The sequence below is a fragment of the Ictidomys tridecemlineatus genome, chromosome 14, assembly GCF_052094955.1.
Source record: "Ictidomys tridecemlineatus isolate mIctTri1 chromosome 14, mIctTri1.hap1, whole genome shotgun sequence".
In the NCBI taxonomy this organism is placed as follows: Eukaryota; Metazoa; Chordata; class Mammalia; order Rodentia; family Sciuridae; genus Ictidomys; species Ictidomys tridecemlineatus.
In genome coordinates, this window is record NC_135490.1 from 52,945,727 (window position 1) to 52,971,872 (window position 26,146).

The following is a 26,146-nucleotide window of genomic DNA, read 5'->3' on the forward strand; positions in this document are numbered from 1 at the left end:
TGTGTCCATTGGCAGTCAATAAACACTGAAAGAATGAAGCCAAGTCTATGTTGGCTTCTCAGGATCTTCAGTTGGGGTTGAAAAACAGGTGTCAAGTTGTGGGGCCACTTCTTATGCATCCAGAAAACTCCAGAGTATGTTAGAGCGCTTGAGAGTTTAGACGGAGACACATATGTGTCCCTAAACTCATCCCAATAAGAATATGAATACCAGTAGCTTAGAGGGGCCAGATCCTTAATTCTTCAAAGCTCTCCATCACCCAAGAAGGCAACCAGGTAAAGTATTGGACTGAGAGGTCCCTTGCTTATTCCTGGGACCTAGTTTCAAAAGGACAGTTTCTGATTGAGCAAGATAGACAGCAGCCTCTCTTCCCTAGGTGGGGCTCAGGGTACAGTCGTGGTGAGAACTCCGCGCCGCGCGCACCGAGCCCTCTCTTCCTCGCCACGCCCACTTCCTGCCCCATTCAGCGCCTTTCCAGGTCTCTCTCCCGGTGAACCGGATGCGCTGTCAGTCTCCTCCTCCGTGTGTCCTCGGCCTCCACCCAGCTCCTTCGCTGAGCCTTTGCCACCCCGAGGCCCCAGCCAGGAGGCTCCTGGCCGCTGGCCTGGCAGGTGTGGGGCGCAGTAGGAGCTGGGCGCTCACGGTTACCGCGCGTGGAGGAGACACTGCCCTGCGGCGATGGGTGCCCGGGCCTCTCCTTCACTCCAGAGACCGGCGGGGCGGCGGCTGCGGTACCTGCCCACCGGGAGCTTTCCTTTTCTCCTCCTGCTGCTGCTTCTCTGCATCCAGCTCGGGGGAGGACAGAAGAAAAAAGAGGTAGAATGAATCCTGTTGGCTTTCTCGAGTGGGCCTGGGCGGGCTGGGGCGGGACACGTTGCCAGGAAGCCCCGCATCGTGGCTAGGCAGCGGGGCCGCGGGGCGTGGGCGGTGGCGGCCGCGTGGGTGGAGGCCTAGGGGCGGGTGCTTTGCGGTCCGCAACCTTTTAGCCCAGTACTGTCCCCTGAAGGGGAAAGGACGCGTCCGCTTGGCTGCCCTGGGCTGCTCCTGGGAATGTCACTTAGGACCACTGAGAGTCCCTCTGTGTGCAGGCCGAGCTTTGGGCGCTGGTGTCGCTGAAAGGGGTTTGGTGGATGAGAAAATACCCTTGAGAAGTATTTATAAAGCTCCAGGAACTATTTAACTCTTTATTTTTCTCCTTTTCTGGATTAAACAGAATATCGAGAGTGTTTTAAGTTTTTCTCTATTCTGAATTATACCTTCTAAAAGTGTACGTTTATTTTTATTTTAAACTCAATGTGTAATTGTGAAATAACCTCATATTATTTACGTTATGCACATTTTTGGGTGAAGTTCAGATCACCGGATTTTAATCTTAGTCTTTAACTTTGGCCAGAGTGAGATTTGAAACGACTGTGTTTAAAGTAATTTAGAGTTATTTGTGAATTTGGTTATGTATCATTACTATGGATGATTGATCTAGAAGTTTCAGAAGAAAAATTCAGTGTTTCTAATTGTGGATCATTTTGGTTAATATACTGTTTATGTAATCCAAGATGGTTTTTCTTTGGTGGAATTACACAACTACACATGTCTCATAATTTGAATCAAGGTATTGCCAGAAATTTCTTAATAGCTGGATAGAGAGAGAAAAAATAGATAACTTTCGAAGTAATCATTTTGTCTTTTCTTATTAATCATTGCAGAAAAAACTGTGGTCAATATTCACTGTTTTTTTTTTTTTCCTTTTGGGTCCTGGGGATTAAACTCAGTGTCACTTAACCACTGAGCCACATCCTCAGCCCTATTTTGTATTTTATTTAGGGACAGAGGCTCACACTGAGTTGCTTAGGGCTGCTTTTGCTGAGGCTGGCTTTGAACTTGAGATCCTCCTGCTTCAGCCGTCTGAGCCACTGGGAATACAAGCGTGCACCACCTTACCTGGCAATATTAATGATTGTTAGTTTTTTGTTTTTAATTTTAGCATGAAATTAGGCCATACAAAATTCCTTGTGGAGTTTTGACAACAACATTTAGAGAATCACTAGTCACTAGTTTTGTTACAGTTGTATTTAGAAATATAAATTGAAGATATATTTTTAATACTTGGTATTTATATGCTATATTTCGAGAGTTTTAGGTTTTATAGTTGTTGATGAGAAAAGTAGAAGATTGAGTAGTAGACTTTTTTTTTCCTTTTTCTTTTCTTTTTCTTTTTTTTGTGTGAGTTACCAGAGCAGAGAGCAATAAAATATGATGAGGAACTCCATGGAAATTTTGATGTTTTACCTCCTGGGAATGTCACTTAGGACTACTCTTTAAACTGCAGAGGGAAAAAATGCAAAAAGGGTACAGGTTCATGGCATCTTAGTGTCTCCATTTGTAATATTACTTGAATATGTAAAGATGATACCAGTGTAATTAATTACATCTAAAAGTAGTATATTTCCATTAAGATATATTTTATAGAAGGTATTTTTAAAATGAAAAACTGGGGAGAACAACGCTGAAGATTGAAAATGAGCATCTTCCAAAATTATTCTTTTTCTCATAAAAAGGAGAAGCTAATACTAATATATGGTGGTGTTACAGTAACCATGTATTTTTCTTTATGGAAAAAAAGGCATATTAAAAACATTTGAAGTTTTGATACTTAGGTCTCTGAAGTATTATAGGCCAGTTCTGTATATGGTACTCTGTTAGCAAACTGTGATATCTTCTATTATTGAAATAAAAACATTATACATTGGAAATAATGAGAAATGATTGTTCACTAGTATGATGCTTTTTCAGGGGTACCTCTTTTTTTTTTCCCTGTATGTGGTTTCTTTCTTTTCTGACATTAGAATCTGATGCCCAGAGTAAGATTTGCCATTGAACCAGAAAGTATAGCAGCTGAAATGTAGTTTACTGCAATGAATATGACTACCATTATATATCAGAATAGTTGACATGGCATGAAGAGCTTTTCTTTCTTGGGAATTCAAATTGAACTCTAAAATTGAGTCTGGAGTCAAGAATGTATATTATTTGCTTTTAAGGAAGTAGTAATTGTGGTGGTAATATTTACAACATGTTTTCTTGAGTCAGACAAATGATACAGTTATAACTCAGTCCTTGATTGTATGACACCAGGCAAACCATTTAATGTTGCTGAATTCTGGTTCCTTTTTTTTAAAAAAAAATACAGACATAATACCTATATCTTGGGATCATTGTTGGGATTAAATAAGTTTATGTAGTATCTAGTGTGATGACTAGAACATAACTAATGATCAGTAAGTGGTAAGTAGCTATTATGGGTTTCTTATTTAAATAAACATGTTAGTATGGTAAAATTATAAAATGTAAGATTTTTTAAAAATTATTTTTAAGCTTTATGATGATAATAAATTATATGGCTTCTAAAATAGATTATCTATTACTTATGATGAAACACTGAGAATTCTAGACTTTTATGTTGAGAATTTTGCCCATAGATATTTTGCATCAGAATTAGTGATACTCCATGCATTTGTGTATATGTATGTGCATGTACACGTGTATGTATTATGTATATGTTTATATACACGTTTCTTTATGATGACATTTTCATTCCTTAAAAATAATTAGTTTTGTTATGTATTCTGTTTAAGAATATATGTAGGAATAGTTAAGTGGATAGACAAAGAAAAGTGAGGATTCTTAAGCCACATCTCTTAATTATATTAAATACAGTCATTAAAAAGTAATTTTTAATTCTCAAATTAAAATGATGTGATGTGAGTGTGGAAGACTTTGGCCTCTTAGTAGTTTTAATTTGTATATTAACGCATTTTGCTTTTCTTTTGATAGTTTTTCTATTTCATAGATTATTATATCAGTTAATCAGCTTCATTTGGAATTGTTGTAATTTATAATGACCTCTTCTGATTATGTAAACAGAGCTCAAATTGTATAATGAATTACAGTAGAAGTATTGATTTGTTAGTCATCAAAAACAGCCATTATAATAATTTATTATATTTGCAAGGAATGTAATTAGTTAATAGGCTAGGATATGTAGGTATAATGAATATGCAATATGAAAAATTGATTTGCTCATAAATGCTTTCTGGGAGATTAGTAAAATATTTGCTTAAAATTGTTCAGCTGCCTTTGACATAATTCTGTATGCCATTAATGTTTTTAAACATGTTTTACACTGGGTGAATGATATCTAATTTCTAGTGTCCCAACTGCGAAATAGAAATTTTACTTAGAAAATGATTACAAGGGAGAAGATGGAGGTAAGCAATAGAAGTTCCCTTTAAGCAAAGAACTTAAGTGGAAGAAGTATGCAAACAGTACAACTTTTAGAAATGCATAACAATTTTACATTGATCTGCTTACATATAAAAAACAGATGATGCTGATGTCAGGCAGTTGTTTCATTTAGGTTAGATTATGTGTGTGATAATCTTTGAAGAATGATTGAAAATGACAGGTCTTACTCAGAATAGCCAAATGTGCCTGTCCAAGAGCTCCAGTTTCTTGGATGATGGCAGAAGGTATGGTATTCCTGTATCACGGCATTCCATGAGGAATGTGTCACAGAATTCCATGACTTTTAGGTACATGAATATATTACAGCACTAGAGTTGCCAGAGTATCAACATCTGCATTGGTTCCTTGAGCTTTAATTGGTTAAGGGCAGTGTAAGAGGGCCAGGTGATCCTCAGGTATGTAGTAGTTGAATTACAGGAGAGCAACCTTGACTGTAGGGAACCCACATATTTTAAAATGGACACGCTTTTTAATTTTTTTCTTTTTTTGGTACCAGTGATTGAACCCAGGGGCTCTTTACCCCTGCATCACATCCCCACCCCTTTTTATTTTTTCTTTTGAGAGAAGGTCTTGCTAAGTTGCTTAGTGCCTTGCTAAATTGCAGAGGCTGGCTTTGAACTTGTGATCCTCTTGCGTTTGCCTCCTTAGCCACTAGGATTACAGATGTGCACTACCGAGCCCACTTTTTTTTTTTTTTTTAAATAGAGAACTCTGTCTTGACTAAGACAGTTATATATAATTTTCACATGATGGCTTTATGCTACACAACATCCTTAAAAAGATAATGCAAAACCAAGTTAAGTCTGTAGCTTCACTCACAAATTGTGTAGAAACCCACGAAGAATTATCTCTTTGAGAAATTCATCAAAAGGGAACATTTTTAGGGTATTTTTTTAGAGGTAAATATACCACTGGCAAGTATAGTCCCATATATGTACTTAATTGTATGTGTATGTCATAGAGAAGGATGGAATGAAAATATGTAACACAAAGCAGACAACATTAACACTTAACCTTTTGTTACATTTACTTTTTCATCCTTTCTCTTTTGCCCTAAATATTTAGTAATTTGAATGCCAGTGCAGTCTGTTATGCCCTTGAGTGATGTTGGTTTCTTCACTGTATTAGACTATCCTGATTAGCTTATCTGCATAAGAATTCCTCTTGGAGCATCATGGTAATTCTACCAAAATAGAAAATTTATCTTTGGTTAAGTGTAGGAGTAATGTGTTCCCTGCTAGAAAATGGGTAGATGAAAAAATGACTATTTGTTGCATAACAGTAGTGTGAGAGTGTGTGTGTTTGTGTGTGTGTGTGTAAGTGTGTAACAAATGGATAATACTTCTGCTGATCTCTATGTAGTTTTTATTTCTGTTGTTAGGACAAGATTTCTGCAGTTCCTCAAATTGAGCATATCTATTAAGCATATCATCCTTTCCTCTCTCCATCTGGTCCATCTGATTTCTCATTGCTATTAACAGTGTTGTTTTATGGGAAACAAACTTTTAATGTTGAAGAGCTTCATTTTTTTTTAATCTAACTACATGCTAGTATAATACATCTTTGCAGTTTTTTTAACATTTATTTAGTTGTAGATGGATACAATACCTTTATGTATGTATGTATGTATGTATGTATGTATGTATGTATGTATTTATTTAATGTGGTGCTGAGGCTTAAACTCAGTGCCTCACATGTGCTAGGTGAGCACTCTACCACTGAGCCACAACCTCAGCTCTCTTTGTAGTTCTTAAATTATATTTTGCAGATAGTAAGTAGAGTCTGTGATTACATGATTTCTTGTGGAATTATACATGGATTTAAGGGGAGAATTTTAAAAATAGGGCTCCTGTTTTATACATAAATATGTAAAACATTTAAGTATTTAGGCTGAATATTAAAGCTTCAACATTGTTATTTAGAAGAATAGATAATACTTTTTTCATAGTAATTAGTTTCTCTCTGCCTATCTATATTTCTCTTTAACTCTGGAAAAAAAAGATCATGAGCTAGCTTATTGAGTGTTTTGGAATCTGTAACTTAATAAACATTTTAGTACAGATAGCATCCTGAAGAAATTCATGAGCTGAAGACAGTTTTGAATAAAAGTAAGTCCTTACTGACATATTTATTAAAGTTTTTGTTGACCACCAAAAATACCTATTGAGTTTTATACTTGAAGATGTCAGGAATTTTCTTTTTCCTTCATGTTACCTTGAGAAATCAAGTAACTGTGATGGAAAGGGGCAGTTCAGTATAAGTTAAATAAATGTGGTATTGATTGTATTTAATGCAAATATTTTATAAGTATATCTTTTAGAGATGGTTTATTTAGATGTTAATATTATGTGACTTAAGTTTTGGAAATATTTTGATATTTTTGGCTCTGCTTGAGACACAGAAAACTATTGGCAAGTTAGTTCACATAAGTGGTAAAACTTATTTTTTGTAATTATTTATAAATTGTGTAATCTGTTTAAATTTTAAATAGAGTGTAATACCTTAGTATAAATTCCTGAATTTGGTAAATTGGGAGTTGAAAATAAGTCTTAAATTGTATCAGGAAAAGATAAAGAAAGTAGCAACACAGTAGACAGGATGCTAGGCCTTTCCCTTAATTAGATTATTGAAATGCATTGCATGTTTGTGCCCTTCCAAAATTTATAATTTGAATTCCCAACCCTAATGTGATGGTATTAGAGGTATTGTGATGGTATTGGAGAGCCTTTGGGGAGTGATTAGATCCTGTGGGTAGAATTCTTATAAAAGGCACCTGATCGTTCTTGTTTTTCTGCTCTGTGAAGATATGGTGACAAGTCAGCATTCTGAAGATAGCCCTTATCAGAACCTGACCATGCTGGCACCCTGATGTTGAACTTTCAGACTCTAGAAAGGTGGAAATAAATCTGTTTTTTAAGCTCCCCAGTCTAAGGTAATTTGTTGTAGCAGCCTAAATTGACTAAGACAGTTATCTATAATTTTGACATGATGATCGTGGCAGATGGTCTTGTTTGCCTGACTTTTGTTTTGGTTTAGCTGGGACTATTGCAAGCTCCAAGTAGTAATTTTTATTAGTCAAAGATCATCATGATTTTTCCAGCATCTTTCAAATTGTTGTTTTAAAAGTGAGCAGATGATACAATTTCGGGCAAGTTTCTTTGTTCTTAAAGGATGCAAGAAGGTAAATTTTCTCTTTCTGTCTTTGAGTATGTGTATGACAGTGGGATGCTTGAGTTGCTGATCTCAACTTGTAATTATGATGGTACAAGCTTGAAGCAAAACCTGTGGAGGAAAATAATAAGAATGTGAGGTCTTGATTATGTAACTTAGCTAACCTTGTTATTGTTCTAACTCTGGACTCTTGTGTTCTGAAGTTAATAAGTGTTTTAGTCAGCTTTTCTCGCTGCTGTGACTGAAAGGACCCAACCAGAGGGGAGGAAAAGTTTATTAGAGGTCTCACAGTTTCAAGATCTTAGTCCATAGAAGGCTGGTTCTATTCCTTGGGGCTCTAGGTAAGGCAGAATATCAAGTGGAAGAGTGGCTGAGAGAACCAGCTCACATGATGATCAGGAAGCACAGAGAGAGGTCTCCACTTGTGAGGTACAACTATATACCCCAAAGCCACACCCCCAATTCCCACCTCCTCCAGCCACCCTGACTACTTCAGTTACCACTCAGTTATCAGGGGATTAATTCACTGATTGGGTTAAGACTCTTACAACCCAATTATTTCTCCTCTAAACCTTCTTGCATTGTCTCACATGTGAGCTTTTTGGGGACACCACATTTAAACTATAACAATAACCTTCCTTATTGTTAAGGAAATTTCAAATTGGATTTATAGTTGTATCATAAAGCATTCTGCTAAAGAAGAAATTACTGAAGTTTTTTTTTTTTTTTTTTTGGATCAGTGATTAAGCCTAGGTGCTTTACCTCACCCTTTTTATTTTAAGACAGGGTCTCACTCAACAGCTTAGGGCCTTGCTAAATTATTGAGGTTGGTTTTGAACTTGTGATCCTCAGCCTCCCAAGCTGCTGGGATTACAGGTGTGTACTACTGTACCCAGATGAATAGAGGGTTTTGACCATGTTTTTACAATTTGTACACTTACCGTTTTACTCCAAAGTTCTCCTTCTACTCTGTTTTAATAACTAGCTTCATAACCCTATTTATGAATTAGTAGAGGATTATTTAAATATTAGTAGATGATTATGCAAGTGTGCATAACCCTTTCTGATCCTTGAATCTCAGTTTCTGATCCTTGAATCTCATTTGTGCAGAAGTGAATTTTTCCATGTGTTTCTTCTATTGATAGAATTTTGTTTCATTGTATGTTTGAAATTCTATTTAAATATTGTATGAACCAAAAGCTTTTAATAAAAATACTGTAAGCTTAATATGTGTCTTAAAAGCTGCCAGCCCAAGAAAAGAGTGGAAGAGTAATATATGCCTCAGATATATTTTCTGTATATGATTCATTTTACATGTGAATGCTTTTAAAAATATTTTGTGTGTATAATAGATGAGCAGGTGGTTTCATTTTAAAGGCACACCAAATAAAATACAGGGAAATACCTTTATTTTGAAAAAAGCAATCATATTTTAGTAACATTCTTTTGATTAACATTTGAGTTAGTATTAGGCAAAACTAAAACGGATTTCTTAAGAAGGTATGCTGATTGGGCCATGTTTTCTTAAGAGCTGGAGTTTTCAAGGGGAATAAAGGGACTTTTCATCCTGATGAAACAGGAGTGATTGTGCTCTGTCTTGCCATTGTTTCCAATACATTTTTTTTTGGAGTCTTTATGGGAAGGAAGGGTGGCTGAATCAACTTTTAGCACTGTCATAATGGCATTCTAATTCAACTTTGCTTCCAACTGACAGCCACAGGAGTTGCATGCTTTCATCCTGGAGCACAGTGTACATCAAAATAGTAACTATAGAATTTTTTTAATACTACATTATACAATGTAGTGAATGGGAAATGTCAGATTTTGGGCTAAATAAGGAAGCTGGGACTAGAAGTAAGGTTTGCGGACACCAGAGTTTTTGTTTCTATATCTCTATGATCTGTTTTAAGAGAATTTATGCTGTCATGGTATTTCCTCCTTTAACATTTTCATATTATTTTATTACTGTCATTATTCCTTCTTTTATCTTTACATAGTTTATCATTTATGGAATTCCTGTCCCAGGGGACTTGTTTAAATGTTTTTTTTTTAAATTCCAATTTAATTTGTTTCAAATGGATCTGTATATGAGTTGGATATGACATAGGATGCCTTGTGATGATTCAAAATATGTATACATTGGGTAATGTTTGAATCAGATTAGATATTTCCCTGAACAGTTTTTATTTATATTAAAAGCTAGCTTTTTAAAATACACAATACATTGTTGTCATCTATAGTCACCTTACTGTGCAGTAGCACACCGTTACTCCTAGCTAATATAACTTAGTGTACCCATTGATCAACCATTCCCCATGCTCCCTCCTGCCTCCTTTCCCCAGCCGCTAGCCACCAGAATCAATGTTTTAAAATTAGATTCTGCATATGAATGAGATCATTTAGTACTAATCTTTCTGTGCCTGACTTAATAGTTCCATCCTCATTGGCAAAAATGACAGGATTTCATTCTTTTTTTATGGCTGGATAGTATTGTATTGTGTATATGTACTTCATTTTCAGTATTCATTTAGCAGTTGATAAACACTTGTGTTGTTTCCATTTCTTATCTACTGTGAATACCCGTGCAATAAACAAGGAGAGTACAGAAGTCTCTTTGACATATTGCTTGAACTTCCTTTGTGTATATAAACCCAGTAGTAGGATTGATGGATCACATGGTTTTTGAGGAACATCTATTCAGTTTTCCATAATGGCTATATTAATTTATATTCCCACAAATGTGTACAAGAGTTCCCTTTTTGCCACATACTCATCATCACTTGTTATCTTTTTGAGAATGATCATTCTTATTAGGATGAGGTGATATTTCGTTGTGTTTTTTTAATTCTTTTTTTTAATGATTAGTGACACTGAGCAACTTTTCATATACTTGTTGCCAGGTTGTATGTGTCCTGAGAGATGGCTATGTAGTTCTGTTGCTCATTTTTAAATTGGGTTACTTTTATACTGTTGAAATTTGGAGTGCTTTATATATTCTGAATATTAACCCCTTGTGAAATGTATAGTTTGCAACTATTTTCTCTCATTCTCTAGGTTGTCTCTTTGTTCTGCTGGTTATTTCCTTTGCTGTTTAAATGCATTTTAGTTTTATGGTATCTCATTTGTCTCTTTATGCTTTTGTCTCCTGTACTTTTGGGATCTTACTGAAAACATCCTTGCCCATTCCAGTGTTTGAAAGTGTTTCCCCTGTTTTCTTCTAACAGTTTCAGGTCTTACATTTAACTCTATCCATTTTGAATTGATTTTTGTACCGTGTTAGAGATAGGTTTCTAGTTTCATTCTTGTGCATGTTTTTTTTGAACCCAAAGAGTGACTAAATATGTGGCAGACAAGTCTTTTAAAACTGCTGAAACTTAACCACTGTAAGAGTATAATTTATAAAATTAGACCATTTGTTTCTTTGTGAAGTTATTTAAATAAATGAAGTTAGACTCCGGTAACCTTAGATCACACCTAACATCTAAAGGATTTAATCTATATGGTTAATAATGTATGAGGGGTAAGGTTCTGTTCTGACTTTCTTGCCCAAACTGGTACAATTCTACCACAGATAAAACACTCTCACACATCTATTTGCCAAATGCAGATATCTGGACACATTTCTCTGAACCTCGAACTTTTTTTAAAATCGCCTCTGTCCCACCTCAGCCAAAGATATCTGCTGGGACTTCTCAGGAGAATTCAATCTTTGAGGAGTGCAGTTTAAATACCAGTGGCCTTGTAGGACACAATCTAAGATTCTTTGCATGTTCTTTAGGTGCTTTTTCCTGAATGAGCATTGTGAGGTTCTGAGATAGTGTGCCACTGAGACATAGAAGATATAAGGCAAGGAGAGAGGCTCTAGTTCTTCACAAATAATTGAGACAGACTCATGGCCAGATATAAGTTTTTTCCCCCAGTATTGTTAAGGAAGGCCAGGATGACCATTGTATTAGTTTCCTATTGTTTCTATAACAAATTAAAAATTTTGTGACTTAAAACCACAAGATTAATTATATTAGTGGTCTGAAAGTACAGTGTTGTCTCACTGGGCTAGCATCTAGGTGTCTGTAGGGCTAGCTGCCTCAGGAAGCACTTAATGGAAAAATCTGTTTTCTTACTAAGAGGGATGGTTTACTGAAAATTAAATATTAAAACAATCGGATCTTTTTCTGTATTTTAAAACATTTAATTTAGAGTAGTACATTTTCCTTACATTTGCATTTGTGAATGTATTGTATAAGGAAATTGTGTCCATCATGTATTAAAAAATTATTCTCTAAGCCTTCAGTCTAATGTAGAGATGTGCATTTGTAGCATCTTTTCTGGACTGTGGTATTAGAACATGGTATTGCTTGAACTATGGAATCAGAATATGGTATTGTTTACATATTTAGAGTAATGGCCTCATACAATATACTTTTTGCAATGTTCAGACTACAGCAAGAAATTCAGTACCTATTCTTTAATAGTATTCTACTCTTTCTGAGGTCCAGCAGTTTTATTGCCAGTATATTTTCCCCAAAACATTTAAAATGTTTCTGGAGTTCAGAAGTAAATTTCAATGACTAGTGTTTGGGGGAACACAGCTTTTAGCATCATCTTATTTATTCCTCATGGCTTTTTTTTCTTTTTTGGAATAGGTGGTATTGTTACTATTTTAAGATGAGGGAGCCTAACTCAGTTCAAAGATTTTTTATCCCAAGGTAACATAGTTGATAAGGGAAAGAGCAGGGTCTCAAACAGATGTAAGTTGTTGATCATCTACCTCTAAAGTCACTACTTTTTTCTTGATATATGTACTTCAGAGTGGACTTGTATACCTTGCTTCACAGAAGATATGTACTCTTAGCATGAATCATATTTGATGTTGTATATGTTGAATATATTCTTGGCTAAGAAAATGTTGCAGCAAACTGTGAATCTGCAACAAAGGTTTTAGTCAGATAGTCTTTAAATTATCAGCTTTGGATCTTCATTAAGCCACCATATTTTTCTGGGTCTCAGTAAAACTAGAGATGAACCAGATGTCTTTGATTTCCCATATGTTACCATTTCTTTTAATGAAAGAACTGAAATATACTTCAGGGAAGTAGAGAAGGTTTTATTTTAAATACTTTAAAATTTATTTTATTTTCAAGGGAGCACTGAAATTGATATTTTTTTTTCAGTTAAATAAGTATGTCTCCTTGCCGTGTTTCTTTACTTAGCTACCAAGTATTAATCTTTCTCTCAGTGTTCTCATAGTACTCAGAGTCATGGTCTTTGTTAAATGTTATTAGCTTAAGGTTCTTTATGTTGTTTATCTTCTAATCTTCTAAATAACCTGGCCCATTATCATGCTCAGAGTTAGTTCCTTGCTTAAGTATTTGTTTAGTATTTAAAGCACTAGCAATTATTTCTCCAAACAAGATTCACCTTTAATTAAATAGTACTTGGGAGGAGTCCGGTTTATGAAATAAACTTTAAGTGATGTGTAATATTTCAAAATGGTGAAAAAGGATTTGGAGTTCTTTCTTTAAAATTAAACCAAACTTACGAAAAAAAATTAAATGTGATAGATTCTGGTGTGATTTTTGTTAATAAATTATATGATAATTTAAATTATCATAAATTATATGATAGTATAGGACATTTTCAGTTAATGTTTAACTTTTTTAGCATGATTCTAGAGGTCCTTTCTGTGGAAATATTTTTGGTTTTAGTAATTTTCTCAGGTGCTGCTTTGAATTCTTTGACATTCATGTCATTCTTTATTGAAGTATGTAATATGGTTATTTCTATTGACTTTATTTTTTCACATGTTATAATTTTTTTTCTTGTTTGAACCCAGCCCTTTCTGCATGTGAGACAGGTGCTTTACCTGGGAGCTACATCTCAGCTCACACCTTATAATTTTGACAAGTCTTTTATGGCCACATATTATTAGGCCAGGCTCAGATCTTTGTCAACTCTCTTGTGTCTTGCATAGGATTGGCATAAGATTGGGCTAGTGGCTAGAACACTCCCTGGAGTTTTTCTAAATGGAATTGGCAGAAAGATTGCCTTGCTGGTTGGTTTATGAAGTTGGAAGAATGTGCTTTTTTAGATTATCACTTTTGGCACAGAAAACATTCATGTTTAGTAGTTGAGCTGAAACAAAGAGGGGATATTTATTCAGTAAATATTTAAGTACTAACTGTGCCAGTTCTATGCCACTAATATAGAAATAAAGCATACAAAAAAATTGTTGCCGTCACTGAGCTTTTATAACTAGAAGGGAGTATTGACACCATCAAATTCTTGGGTTTAGTCCTTCCTAAAACCAGATTTTTCTCTATTTTTTGTCATATGATGTTATCAAGTCTTTTTTTCTAAACTGAATTAAATTAGGCTTACATCATTGTTAATTCCAGGATTTTTGAAAAATTTAAAAGAATATTTTATTTTTTTTCCTATTTTTATTAAGAATGTAAACTAAAATTTATGTGGATTCTGACTGATGAATTTGGGTAAAATCCTAATATTTTCACATTTCTTTCAGTGTTTGGTATATGGATATTATCCTATTTTTTTCTCTCATTTTCATTTCAAGCTTTACCACATTGTTTTCTTTTTTAGTCATTCAGGAAAATATTTTTTTTAGTAAGCTTTTAAGTGAATGTACATTATCTAATACTTTTTTATTGATTGGTAAAATATAGCAATCTTATTTGAAAATTTATCTGTATTCAAGTAGAATAGAGAAAAAAGATTTATAAATAATAAATTTTGGGTTGTATATACAAAGCATTGCTTTTAATGTTTGTTCGGAAAGAGACTACAGATTTCAAAAAGTTACTCATATTATCACTACTTATGTGTTGTTTATAGCTTTTCCATAACATTGTAAATTCTTGGTTACTTCTTAGTATAGTTGAAATGATGTGTACATCATGTCTTCTCTGAATAGTAATTTTTTTTCACAAAACACCTTAGCACATATTTTATTCTTTCTCTAGTGTTAAAACAATATTTTTATAACGTGTTCTATGTGTACTCATATAAAAACATATGTGATTGAATGTTGACTGATTTTCTTAATTATACTTGATGGAAATTTGTTGAAAGATTGTATTATTATTTAGTTTGAGTATGCTGCAATTATATTTATAGCATCTGAAATTGTGTATATTCAAATAGGAACCTATGTTTCCCCCCCATCCCCTTTGTTTATCTAAAGAGCTTAGGAGAGGAAATTTGGAAATGATTTTTAAAATCATGTAATTGTTTGGATGTAATTAAAGCAGACACTAATATTATATATTATTTTAATTTCTTAATTAAGTTGAACTAGTGATAATTACCATTTATTACATGCCTATAATATAACATATTCTAAGTATTTTGTATGTACCCTATTATTTAATCACAACCTTAGTATGATTTTAATTTATAGATGAGGTTAAGAGATGAAAATGTTTTATAAATTAGGATAATTTGCCCTGAATCATACAACTAGCAACTCTGCCAATATTCACGTATGGATTTGACTTCAAAGTTGTTCTGAATCAACTCTTTTTCTTTCTTTGTTTCTCATACTGAAGGGAGAAGTGAGTGAATGTGTACCTTTCGAGATCTTGAGGTGTAGCACGAAAGCCACCTGATTGTTTAGAATATCATTATGATCTTATATTTTATATTGAAACTGTTTTGCAAACATTGCTTTGTATTTCACTGTCAGTTTAGTCCTTTTTTTATTTTGGTACTGGGGATTGAATTCAGGGGCACTCGACCACTGAGGTACATCCCAGCCCTGTTTTGTATTTTATTTGGAGACAAGGTCTCACTGAGTTGCTTAGTGCCTCACTTTTGCTGAGGCTGGTTTGAACTGGAGATCCTTCTGTCTCACTCTCCTAAGCTGCTGGGATTACAGGCATGCACCATTGCATCCAGCTACTATTGGTTAAAAAAAAAAACTTTTTAAATAATATTCTCAGTTGAATATAAGGATGGCATCAGGATGGTGTACTACATTTTTCTTGGCATACTATCAAGTCATACTCTAGGGACAATTCCACAAAGCCATATCTGGTCATATGGTCATATCTGGTCATATGGTCATATCTGGTCATATCTACCTCTGGAGTAATTACCAGCTTCAACCATAAAGGAGTTGTGTATGTCAGTTAACGTCTCCTAAACAAGTGTGATGGGATCTGCTAGGTTGGCTTGCTGTACTTCCAATACATTCTGCTGCTCAGGAGCCCCGTGGATTTAAGTAGTGTGTTTGTTATTCAGGGCACAGCAGGCGTCTGAACCAGAGCCTGACATTGAATCAGTGGGTCTGTATCATAGCTGAGAAAACCCGGAGTTTAGGGACCCTAAGATATTAAAGGAGCTGCTTTAAATCTCTCCAATTTTTGCCTTGCAGAAGATATAGCTTTATTATTCTGGTCTAGGAAACAAATTCTGTCCTCTGCCTCAGAGGGAAACTATGCTTCCATGCCATTTATTACGCAGATGTTCTTGAAAGAGATTTTGGAAGAAAAGCTGCCGAGACATGCAGAAAGGTCATGGAGTATTATTTTCCCAGGACATGTTATCATGAAACTTCCCTGATTGTTCCAAAATGTAAGGGGGAAGAGCACTTATATTCATATTAGCAGAAGGTAGAGAATGAAGAAGGTGGGTAAGCCATTTCTTTTTATAGGTAACTTTAGGTGCATCCTTGCCATTTTGAGGTCATCATTTGTTCCTGGAAATTATTTCAGACATTTTTGTTTGAAAGTTTATCTATCTTATGTGAACTTAGGGCAATTTAAGAGACATTAACAATTGATGTGTATTCAGTTGTTAACCTGCTTAAGTCACCTGTTAGTTTTTTGTCCATTAATGTACAATAAATCCCTCCTTCTCCCTCTTTTACTGCCTAGAGATTTGACCTATTACATTGTTCATTACTGTCTCAAAGTGTGCAATTACAGATATAAATAAATGAGTAATAGAAAATTGAATAGATTGTAGCATTGTTAGGAGGCATCATTCTTTAGTGCTCGACTTTTTATCTTTGTTTTATTGTCATCCTCCTCTCAATTATTCATTCATCAGACTCTCTGTCTTGCATAGGCTCTTTCCTATAAATGAAATGTTATTTTTTACTGTAAGACATTAGGTTATGGTGGGTCTGGATAATATATATGATGTAGTAAAGCATTCAGCCACTTTTAACTCCATCAGAGTGATTTTTTAAAATTGATAATTCTGGTTACACTGCCTCACCAAGCTTATTTTTAGGGTTTTGACCCATGGCTCTTTCTGTAAGAGTTAGTTCTCATTTTGTAGCTGACATTGTCTTATTCCACTTGAGAATTTGAGTCAGTTTATACTATATTAGAAAAATAGATCAAACATTTTAGGTTACATTTACACTTTGTGTCCAAATGGGTTTTTATATAGGTGCAGATCACTTGGAAAACATTAGCCAATTAGAACCTAAATAAACATGTTCAGCTTTATGCTTTCAATTATAAGGAATGTCTCCTGCTGTTAGACTGCTCTCTTTTTATTATATTTTAAGGTTATTTTGAAGGAGAAATATATACACTAACTTTGGGATGGTTATTTTCCTGCAGAGTTTTCACTTTTATTTAATTTTTTTTTGAAGTCATTATTTGGAAAATTTTAAAATTTTATTGTAAGGTTACTCATCAAAAACTAATTTTTAAAATACAATGCAATGTAATTTAAAGGGAACATTTAGTGGGATATATTCAGTTAAATAAATTTCTGTGTATATATGGCATGTAAATATTTTTATATTTGAAATTAACAGGAATTTTGTGAAATGCAAGGGGCTGGTGTCGTGGCTCAGTGGTAGTGTGCTCGCCTAGCAAGCACGAGGCCCTGGGTTCGATCCTCAGCACCACATAAAAACAAATAAAGGTATTGTGTCCAACTATAACTAAAAAATAAATATTAAAAAATTTTGTGAAGTGAAAAAGTACATTTCATGTCTTCTATTATGTTTTTTGAGGTTAGGGATTAAACACAGGGTCTCATGCATACAGGCAAGTGCTCTACTGCTGAACTACATCTCCAGGCATGTGTTCTCTTCTTAAGAATTTGTGGTTTTAGGAAAGACTAAGTCTGCCTTATAAAGTTACCAATGTTGTATTGAAAGATTTCTAAACTGGAATTATTTGAATTTATTTTGCAGTGATTATCCAAATTTGTTATTTTTCAAGTCAAATAGAATATTTTCACAGCAGCTAGTTTAAATATTAAAGAAGTTAAATATCTAATATGTGTGTTTATATAGTTTCATTGTAAGAGAATAATTCATTTTTTTATTTCAAACATTCTTTTGAAGTGTATAGTAGTTCCCACTTAGTTTTGTTATCATTTTCCATGGTTTCAGTTACTTCTGGTCAATCATACTCCAAAACCAGTAAGTGCAATATTTCAGAAATAAATAATTCATGTTTTAAGTTAAAAATTTGAATGATGGTGGGTCTCACTAAATTTTATATTTTGAGATGGGGGTCTCATTACCTTTAAATAATTCATAAGTTTTATGCATTCTGCTGAGCACCATGATGAAATCTTGCAACATCCCACTTCTTCCCTTCTACAATGTGAATTATCCATCATATCCATAGTGAATATGCCATTGAGCAATTGGTCATGTAATAACCCTCTTGGTTTCAGGTAAGAGAGAGAGAGAGGGACAGGGACAGGAACAGGGAGGGAGGGAAGAAGGAAGGGGGGAGAGTGAGAGGGAAGGAGGGAAGAACAGACCTCTGGGGGTCTTAAAACCTAACTCCAGTAGATTAGGGAGGATTACTGTTATTTCTTTTCTAAATATATAGTGCATATCATTTTTTGGTAGTATTATATGTTTAGACTTTTAAGAGATACATTTATGTCCAATATTGAAATTAATTTTGAATTGAAAGGGTTATAAAAGTGAATCAGACACTTATAATTTATATAACATAAGTAAATTTTATAAATCTGTATTAATAGCACATTGATATAATAGCAATTGAATAAGATACTGATTTCAGATTTTGAGACTGATGTTAGTTTTTTAAAAAAATATTTATAAATGATGCCAGATATGGCTGTGTACGCCTGCAAACTACTCAGAAGGCTGAGGCAGAAGGATTGCAAGTTTGAGAACAGCCTCAGCAACTTAGTGAGACCTGTCTAAATATAGAAAGTAAAAAACATGTGGGGATGTAGCTCAGTTGTGAAGCACCCCTGGTTCAACCCCAGTACCATAATTAATTAATTAATTAAATATGATTAACTGGTTTATTTGAACCTCTTAGTTTCCATTTAACTTTTTCTAAATATTTTTTTTCTAAATAAATTAAAGCAACAAACTAGAGGTTTTGAATAATTTCTGAAGAATTCTTTCTCACTTAGATGTTGGAGTCTGGCTTATAAATTTGTTAGCTGATGGTCTATCTTGCTTAGCTAGCTAGTTAGGCATCTAATGTTTTTTATTTAGGTATGAAATTTTGGCAAAGTTAAATACATTGTTTTTTTGTGAGGAATGAGACAAACCTGTTTTAATAAATTCTTTTTTTGTTCCAATACCTTTTTATTTTGAGTTGGGGTCTCACTACATTGCTGATGCTGACCCTGAACTCCTGGTTTTAAGTTATCCTCTTGCCTCAGCCTCCTGAAGAGCTGGGATTGCACCATACCACTTGGGTGTTAATGCTTTCTTACTTCTTGTTTGGAAATAGATTGAGGATGCTTTAATGCTGTAATGAAGAACATTTTGACTACTTTAAATATGAGCAACTGCATCTTAAGTTTCTGAAAATGTGTGTTAACATTTTAAATGACAATTAAAGAGACAAAAAATTAAAAATGCTATAAATAACATATAGCTGGATGACTATATAATTGATAAGTAAAACTGAAGCACATTTGGAAAGGAAGGGAGATGCTAGTAATAATTACCCCATAGCAATAAGAATAAACTAGAAATATTCGAAGCAAATCTAATACAGTGTAAAGACAAAAGTTAATAATATATTTTGTTGTGGATATATTTTTAAAAGCACACTTGTGTTTTACACAGAACATTCTAGCATTAAAAATCAAAATCATACTTTGTTTTAATATAGTCATGTCAGGGCAGTTTCATTCTTTTTAGAATTTTTGAGGTAGAAAGCATCTTTTAAATTAAAGTTTGTGCTTTTTATTTGGTTATTGTATAATTCCATTTTCTGCTGTTACAACAGAATACCACAGACTGGAACAATGTGTAAATGATATTAGTTTATTTAGATTACGGTTCTGGAATATGGGAAATCCAAAGAACATGGTGCCAGCTTTTGATGAGTGCCTTTCTACTGTGACACTACATCTTAGAAGGACAGGCAAGTATATGTAAAACAGAGTCATATGGAACTCATTGTTTTTATCAGGAACCCACTCCCATTATAACTAATCTACTTCCAAGTAATGACATTAATTCATTTATGAGGACAGAGCCCTTATGATCTAATAACTTTTTAATATTACCAGCTCTTTTTTTGGTACTGAAGATTGAACACAGGGATTCTCAAACACTAAGCCACATCCCTAGCCCTTTTTTTATATTTTGTTTTGAGACAGGGTCTTGATAAATTGCTTAGGGCCTCTCTAAGTTGCTGAAGCTGGCTTTGAACTCTCCATCCTCCTTCCTCAGCCTCCTGAGCTGCTGGGATTATAGGTATGAATCACCATGCCTGGCTAGCATTACCATCTCTTAATACTTTTTTAATGACAACTAAATTACAACATGAATTTTAGAGATAGCATTCAAACCATAACATTTATGTTTTATAATTTTCTGTTTATCTATATTCTGTATTTGATGAGTCATTGCTATTATACTTCAATTTTCAAGAAACTTTTGTTTTTCAAGAACAGTTTCCCTTAGTTCTTTGAATATAATAGCTAATTTGAAGTTTTTCTGTTGCTTATATTTTTTTCCTTTAACCTATATCTGCTTAAGATTTTTCAATTTGTGTACTTATTTTAGTTATTTTTATGCATGCTGTTTTGAAAACTGGACATTTTAGATCAGAAATTTTTGTTAACTGTAGATTCTTATTAATCCCCTTTCCCTCTGGAATACTGTTTATTTTATTTTTTATGTTTATTTGGATTACGCATAGTTCTGGATGAATTTTTGTGGAGTTTGGCTGCAGTATATAACTTCTGATTTTAATGGTCAGCTTCCCACACCCACTTGTTTTTATTTTTAAGCCTTGCTTCCTAGAAGTTGTCAATGACTGGTCAGAAGTGTGTACCCTAGAGGCAGTAAGTTTTCCATCTTTTGCCAGTTTCTTGGTGTGTGGTTTGAGGAATGCTTTGAAAGTTCAGGGACTTTTAGCCAAGCTTACCAACTGTCAATTATCTTTTCCAGCGGTTACTGAGCAGGTTCATTCTGTGGCCTTCCAGACTAGTAGGCATAAATCCAGTCTTAGAAGGATTCCTTTTGGCTATGTTTTTCCCTAAATGTTTTTTGTTATATTTATGACTGATATGCTGTTGTTTTCACTGTTATGAGTATCTAATTGTTGCTGTAATTGCTCAATACTTTAATCTTTGTTTTTTTGGATAATTACAGAAGCAGTACTATAGATGCTTTTCCTGGAGATCCTCTCTTGTTTTTTCCTGGAGCTGAGGAGGAGAAAATGGTAACCCTTTCATCCAGCAGGAGGAGTTAGAACAGGATGGTAGCCCATGGTCTTCTTAGCTTGCCCCTCTTGGGAAAAACTAGATCTAGTAGATGGATATGACATAGGTGGATATATATATATATATATATATATATATATATATATATATATATATATATATATATATATATACTCAATATAAGGAAGAATTTTGAAATGTCATTGTTTTGAAGTGGAGTTGGCTGCTTAAGTGAGAGAGCAAGCTAAGTTTTACCAGAAGTATTCATCTTTGCTGATCAACCTGCATGATGAGGAACGTAAAATTTTTCCCTTCAACACAGATGAGAGAGAGAGAGAGAGAGAGAGGGAGACAGAGATAGAGATAGAGATACACACACTTCCTGCCAAGGAAATAAGTATACAAATGAATGTATGAATATTATTATAGTAAGTGCTCTGAAGAAAAAGCATTCCCTAATAACAACCTATTCTTTCTCTTCAGAATACTTAGTATAAACAATAATATTTAATAATAATAACAACAGTAATAATAATAATAATAATAATAATAATAATAATAATAATAATAATAGAGAAAACATAGGAGTTTACATTTCAGTGGAGACCTGAAGTTAAAAGTAAAAAAATCTTCCAGTTAGCAAAAGATCTGTCTAGAGGAGATACATTTTAGTCGTATAGTGAGCTAAGGGGAGAGCACTTATAATGATATTGGAGTTGTAGACAGAGATCAGAACAAAGAAGTTCTTCCTGGGTCATGTTAAAAGGTAGGCACCAAGACTAGATGATAAAGTATTTAAATCAAAGGGGTGACATGATCTCTTTTAATGTTTCAAAATAATCACCCTTGGAATAATTTGGAGAAAGAATTGGTGAAAACAAGAGCAATGCTGGAGAAAACTTCTAGGAGGCAGCTTTAATAGTTTAGGTAATAGAGATTAATGGTTGATTAGGCAGTTAATAGCAACCAGGGAAGTCAAATCAAAACTACCCTAACATTTTAGCTCCAGTTAGAATGGCAATCATGAAGAATACAAAGAACAGTAATTGCTGGCAAGGATGTGTATGTATGTGGGGGAGTACATTTATACATTTCTGTTGGGAATGCAAGTTAGTGCAGCCACTTTGAAAAGCAATATAGAGATTTCTCAAAAGCCTAGTAGTGGAACCACCATATGACCCAACTGTCCCACTCTTTGTCCAAAAGACTTAAAATCAGCATACTATAGTGATACATGCATACCAACGTTTATAGCAGTGCAGTTCATAATAGGCAAGTTGTGGAACCAGCCTATGTGTCCCATCAGATGAATTGAAAAAGAAAATGTGGTAAATATATGCAATGGAGTTTTTTCCCTTTTTTAAAAAAAATTAATTCTAATTAGGTATATATGACAGCAGAAAGCATTTTGACTCATTATACACAATTGCAGCACAACTTTTCGTTTCTCTAGTGGTATGTGATTTAGCATTGCACCATGTATGCAGTAATACACATACCTAGGGTAATAATGTCCATCTCATTCCACCATCTTTCCTGCTGCTAGGCCCTCTCCCCTCCCTTCCTCTTTACCTAATCATAGTTTCTCCATTTTCAATGCCCCCCCCCCCAAATATTGGATCAGTATCTACTTATCAAAGAGAACATTCGGCCTTTGGTTTTTTTGAGATTTGCTTACTTCGCTTAGTGTGATTTTCTCCAACTCCATTCATATACCTGCAAATGCCATAATTTTATTCTTTTTTATTGCTGAGTAATATTCTTTTTTTATTGTTGGTCATTCAAAACATTACATCTTTCTTGATATATCATATTTCACAATTTGATTCAAAAGGGTTATGAACTTCCATTTTTACCCCGTATACAGATTGCTGAATCACATCAGTTACATCAGTTACATTTCCATTGATTTACACATTGCCATTCTAGTGTCTGATGAATTCTGCTCTCTATCCTATCCTCTACTATCTCCCCTCCCCCCCTCCCCTCCCCTCTTCTCTCTCGACCACCTCTACTGTAAAACATTGTGTATATATACCAGTTTCTTTATCAGTTCAGCTATTGAAGGGCATCTAGGTTGGTTCCACAGTTTAGCTATTGTGAACTGAGCTGCTGTAAAAATTGATGTGGCTGCGTTACCCTAGTATGCTGATTTTAAGTCCTTTGGTTATAGAAGCAGGAGTGGGATAGTTGGGTCAAATGGTGGTTCTATTCCTAGTTTTCCAGGGAATCTCCATACTGCTCTCCAGATTGTTTGCACCAATTTACAGTCCCACCAGCATTGTATGAGTGTGCTTTTACCCCCCATATCCTTGCCAATGCTTATTGTTGTTTATATTCTTGATAACTGCCCTTCTGACTGGTGTAAGATGAAATCTCAGAGTAGTTTTGATTTGCTTGTCTCTAATTACTAGAGATGTTGAACATTTTTTCCTGTATTTTCTGGTCAGTTGTATATCTTCTTCTGAGAAGTATCTGTTCAGCTCCTTAGCCCATTTATTGACTGGGTTGTTTTTTTTTGTTGTTGTTGTTAAGTTTTTTTGAGTTTGTTATATATCCTGGAGATTAGTGCTCTCTCTGCTGTGCGTGTGGCAAAAGTTTGCTCCCAAAATGTAGGCCCTTTTTTTCACCTCTTGATAGTTTTTTTTTTTTTTTGATGAATGTGTGTGTGTGTGTGTGTGTGTGTGTGTGTGTGTATCACATATATAATTATAATGCACTAATTAAAATAACAAGGTTTAAGAGGGTAAAGGAGGATAGAGAAAGGGAAGGTATTAGGGAATGAGACTGATTAAATTATATGCATATATGAAGATGCCATAATGAATAATACACTATTATGTATAATTATAATGTACTAATAAAAATTTTAAAAAGTTGGAGATGGAAAGAAGTGGAGAAAAGTAGAATTCATTCAACATGATGATGCGGGAATTGAAGAAGGGAGGTACTGATAAATGTTTCTTAAATTTCTGACTTGGTTAGCTTTGCTTTATTTACTAAAACAGGAAAAAGTTTTGAAAAAAAATCAGAATTCATTTTGAATCTGGTAGTTTTTATTTTCATGTCTTTATTATATAATCGCATGTGGTTTAATGATAGAGATATGATCTGAGATAAGTATCAGATGACTTGGTCATGGTCTGAACATCATAGAATTTACTTATTGAAACCTACAGGTATAGCCATTTATACATTTAAAGTGTATGGGTTGTGTGTGAATGTTTGTATAGAGTGGGGGATACTGGTGTGGAGAGAGAGAATAATCTGCTGCTCTTGGAGTGGTAATGATCAAGCACAAGAGGAAATGATGCAATAAGGAGATGTAATAAACACAGGATATTTGATGCTGCTGCCATGTAACAGGGCATACTGTTTTATAGTAAACTTTTTTTAAAAAAATAAACCAGAAATAAAACACTTGAAAGTAGTGATAATAGTTTTTCAGCTCCATTATGGGGATCACCATTGTTTGAGATCTGTTTTTGACCAAAATATCCTTATGCAGCACAGTTTACACAACCACCAGTTTAATATTATAGTTGTGGTGATAACTAGGAGTACAGAATCCTAGGATTAATCACAAGCTATTCACTGGGTAGGTGGAGTCTTTATGGTAAAAGCCTCACTTGTATTGCAACTAAGGGACTTTAGAAAGCAGTGGCCTTGGATTTTATAACTCAGGCCAATACAATTGTGTGTCAAAGCAATAAAGGAAAAATCCTTTTTCTAGGGGGGGACTACAGAGAGCTTAGATTGTTCTGACCAGTCCTTCTCTATCTGCAGGACCTCACACTCCTGAATTGTTGTAGTTATTCTTGGAACTATAATTGAGAAAGAGGGGAGATCTGGGTCGTCTGGGGACACTTGGAGAATTGTTCTGTAGTTCTCATATACTGTAGGATAGATCTCTTTCCTGGCTTCAGGTAATTTCCTTTCAGGATATGATCATCCAGATCTCTAGATTTTCAGTTTTCTCTCTGCATAATCATTTCATCTCTAGCACTTTGCCATGTGATTCTAGCTGTGTTGGTTACCTTGCCTCTACATGTGTTCACCTCTTCTATCCCTCATTCTTGAATGTTTATCAAGGTAGTGGAGTGGAGTAGTCATAGGGCTCACCTTACTTGTTTCTTGTCTCTTAAACACGTGTGCCTTTTATTTCCTGATGGCCAGTGTCCTGAAAATTATTTCTTTTTGTTTGTTTCTGTTAGGTGGGTAAATCCAGTCCCTGTTGCTGCTCTGTCTTTGCCCCAAATGGAAGATATACATATATATATTTTAAGCAGTATGATATTGACAAGAAAAATTCTTGAGGGATAAATGTAGTGATCAGGTTACCCTTATATTTCTATGAAGTTGTCTCAAAAATTAAGTAAAGATTTTTAGTATATGTGTGGAAGCCAAAATGGACTTAACCATTTTTTTTCCTAGCCTTAGAAAATGTACTTCATCTCTCTTTGTTGTTGAAATTAAAATGAAGGTTTTTGTAAATTCAGTGTATACTAAAAGGAGTTAATGGTTTTAATAGATGACAAATTTGACCAATTGAAAAATAAAGGTCCCATGAATATCTTTAACATACTCTAAAATTAAGGTTATGCGTAAAATAGCTCCATGATGAGAGCTAGCATTTCCCAGGTGTAGTTTGAAAATTTTCTAACTTTTACCTAATATTTGTTTTCTCAAAATGTTTAGAAGAAATATAGAAAACTAAGTACTCTTTCCTACTTTAAAGTCATATATTCTAATTGAATACATTATTTGTAATAATGAAATGAAATATCTAAATTGGATGTCTTTTTAAAAGGTTGATTTTATTTGTATAATCTCCCACAGAAAGAATGAAATGTTTTAGTTGCGTTTTGATAAAAAATATTTGGAACTTGAATTAATACATTGTATACTAGTAGTAATGATAATTATAGGTCAAAGTATAAATTGTAACCTTAATTTTTCACACTGTTATTATGATTTTGCCATCATTTATCAATTGTAGTCATAT

The 26,146-nt window shown here is 34.2% G+C and overlaps 1 protein-coding gene across 1 annotated transcript in view; it reads left to right on the forward strand.

Moving 5' to 3' along the window:
• Positions 1–489: 489 nt before the first annotated feature.
• LOC144370618 (uncharacterized) overlaps positions 490–26,146 on the forward strand; it is a 55,840-nt gene continuing 30,183 nt past the window's right edge. Inside the window, exon 1 of the mRNA XM_078031358.1 lies at positions 490–816. Within this exon, the coding sequence (XP_077887484.1) occupies positions 500–816 (317 nt within the window). The 5' untranslated portion in view covers positions 490–499. The remainder of the gene's footprint in view (positions 817–26,146) is intronic.